This window comes from Bombina bombina, chromosome 3, assembly GCF_027579735.1.
Source record: "Bombina bombina isolate aBomBom1 chromosome 3, aBomBom1.pri, whole genome shotgun sequence".
NCBI lineage: Eukaryota > Metazoa > Chordata > Amphibia > Anura > Bombinatoridae > Bombina > Bombina bombina.
Genome location: NC_069501.1, coordinates 192,895,919 through 192,897,864, shown reverse-complemented (window position 1 = coordinate 192,897,864; position 1,946 = coordinate 192,895,919). Strand labels below are relative to the sequence as shown.

The following is a 1,946-nucleotide window of genomic DNA, read 5'->3' as shown; positions in this document are numbered from 1 at the left end:
GATGCTGGTTTGAAAAAAGGCCTGTGTATGGGCCAAAACACCACCTATAATCATGCTGTCCTTTTAGAAATAGTTGCACCCATATCTCCTTTTCTAGTTATTACTTTATGAGCGGGTAGCACCAGGTGGATTTATTAACCTGTAATTTCTATAGTAATTAGATTACCCTCTTAGTAAAATTAGATGGTGTAAATATATATATCAGATATCCAGCACTCAGCTAGCTCACAGCTAAGATTTAAAAACACATCTGGCCACATGGGAAACTCAGGCACTTTGTCAAGGTCCTCACCACTGTCTGAGTCCCTAACACAGCTACACAATGCACGCTTACAAAGCCAAACAAACTGAGAACAAGGGAGGGGTGCACAGGTATATGTAATCACCCAGAGAAATACAAGACATGGAAGGAGACTGCACTCCAAGACCAGACCACAAACATATCCAATGACTCTGCAACATCCTAGCCCTGGGTGCTTAAATAGCACTCCCAAAAAGCTGTGCTGTCTCTAGAGTCACAGGCAGTTAACCCCAGTGCTAGCTGGCGAGTGCTGGGTATCTATGTGTTGTATTATTTGTTTGTAATCCCCCTATGTTTTTTTAACCCATTCCGGACTGGGGTTAACTGCCTGACTCTGGTGACAGCACAGCTTTTTGGGCTGGGATGTTGCAGAGTCATTGGAACACACTTGTTTCTACACTATTCAGAAAAACAGCAAACACCTTGTAGAATAGAGAGGTGTACGCAGATCTTTGTGGATCAGAATGCTAAAGTAGGCAGCTGCCTGTGCCGTTATGGTCTTTCACTAGAATCAATCCCACTATGAAAAGATCCTAACAGTAAGATCTGGATTTTTCTGTAAATTCTCTTGATAAAGTGATAAGTGTGATATTGTGAGCTCCTATTAAAAAAATCAGGACTTTGGGGGAGTGCAAGAGAAATTCCTTATTTAAAAGGGCGACACTTACTGCAAAATTCTTTTAAATTGACAGTAAACTAAAACCATTCAAGAAGCAACTCAGACATTCAACCAAATGAATGAGCAGAAAACACCAGCCATCTGCTGAAATCCTTAAGGAATGTTATCAAAATATAAACTTTATTTACAAACATTAAAAACAAATGCAAAGTACAAGTTACACTGATAAAAGAATATTCCCTAAAAGAGAAAAATCCCCTAAAGTGTGTTTTTTGGTCCAATTAAAAAGCCTGAGATTCAGCAGCTTTAGGTTCTTGTGATGAGGAGCCTTTAAAGGTTTTCTTTGGTAGAAGCTGGGCATGGATGTTTGGCAAGACACCCCCATCAGCAATAGTGATGCCATCAAATAGCTTAGCCAGTTCCTCATCATTCCTGACTGCCAGCTGGATGTGTCTGGGTAAAATCCTGGATTTCTTGTTGTCTCTGGCAGCATTTCCTGCCAGCTCTAAGACCTCTGCGCAGAGATATTCCAGAGTAGCTGCCATGTAGATAGCAGATCCAGACCCAATCCGCTCTGCATAGTTTCCCTTCTTCAGGAACCTGTGGATTCGGCCGACTGGGAACTGGAGACCTGCCTTAGCGGATTTGGATGTCTTGCCAGCTGCAGGCTTGGTGACCTTCTTTCCACGACCAGACATGTTTAAACACTGGGTAAGGGAACAAAGTATAGATTTAGAGAACATAAGATTATATCTAACCTTATTATTTAGCTAATGTCATTAATTTCATGTGATTTTAGAGCTGTAGCATTTAGTAAATAGCAGTAGGATAACATTTAATTACTTGCTGATCACCTGAAGTTACTGCCAGAAATGGAATAGCAGCAAAAAAGGCCAAGTCAGATTTGTTTTGTGCTATGTTTATTCTATATTAGGTTGAGCACATGTATACATAGTATCTACTAATACAATTTATATAAATTCAGTGCTTTTCTAGATTAGGAGAACACCTGAAAGCAAAAACTTT

General features: G+C 40.1%; 1 protein-coding gene across 1 annotated transcript; it reads right to left on the bottom strand.

The window, feature by feature from the left end:
* Nucleotides 1–1,201: 1,201 nt before the first annotated feature.
* LOC128651552 (histone H2A, sperm-like) lies at nucleotides 1,202–1,618 on the bottom strand. The gene has a single exon (XM_053704574.1). It carries the CDS (start codon nucleotides 1,616–1,618, stop codon nucleotides 1,202–1,204), a length of 417 nt encoding a protein of 138 aa, XP_053560549.1.
* Between the last annotated feature and the right edge of the window lie 328 nt (nucleotides 1,619–1,946).

Bases quoted from the DNA above. Each gene is read 5' to 3' on its own strand.
- LOC128651552 (XM_053704574.1), bottom strand. From the start codon at position 1,618: ATGTCTGGTCGTGGAAAGAAGGTCACCAAGCCTGCAGCTGGCAAGACA.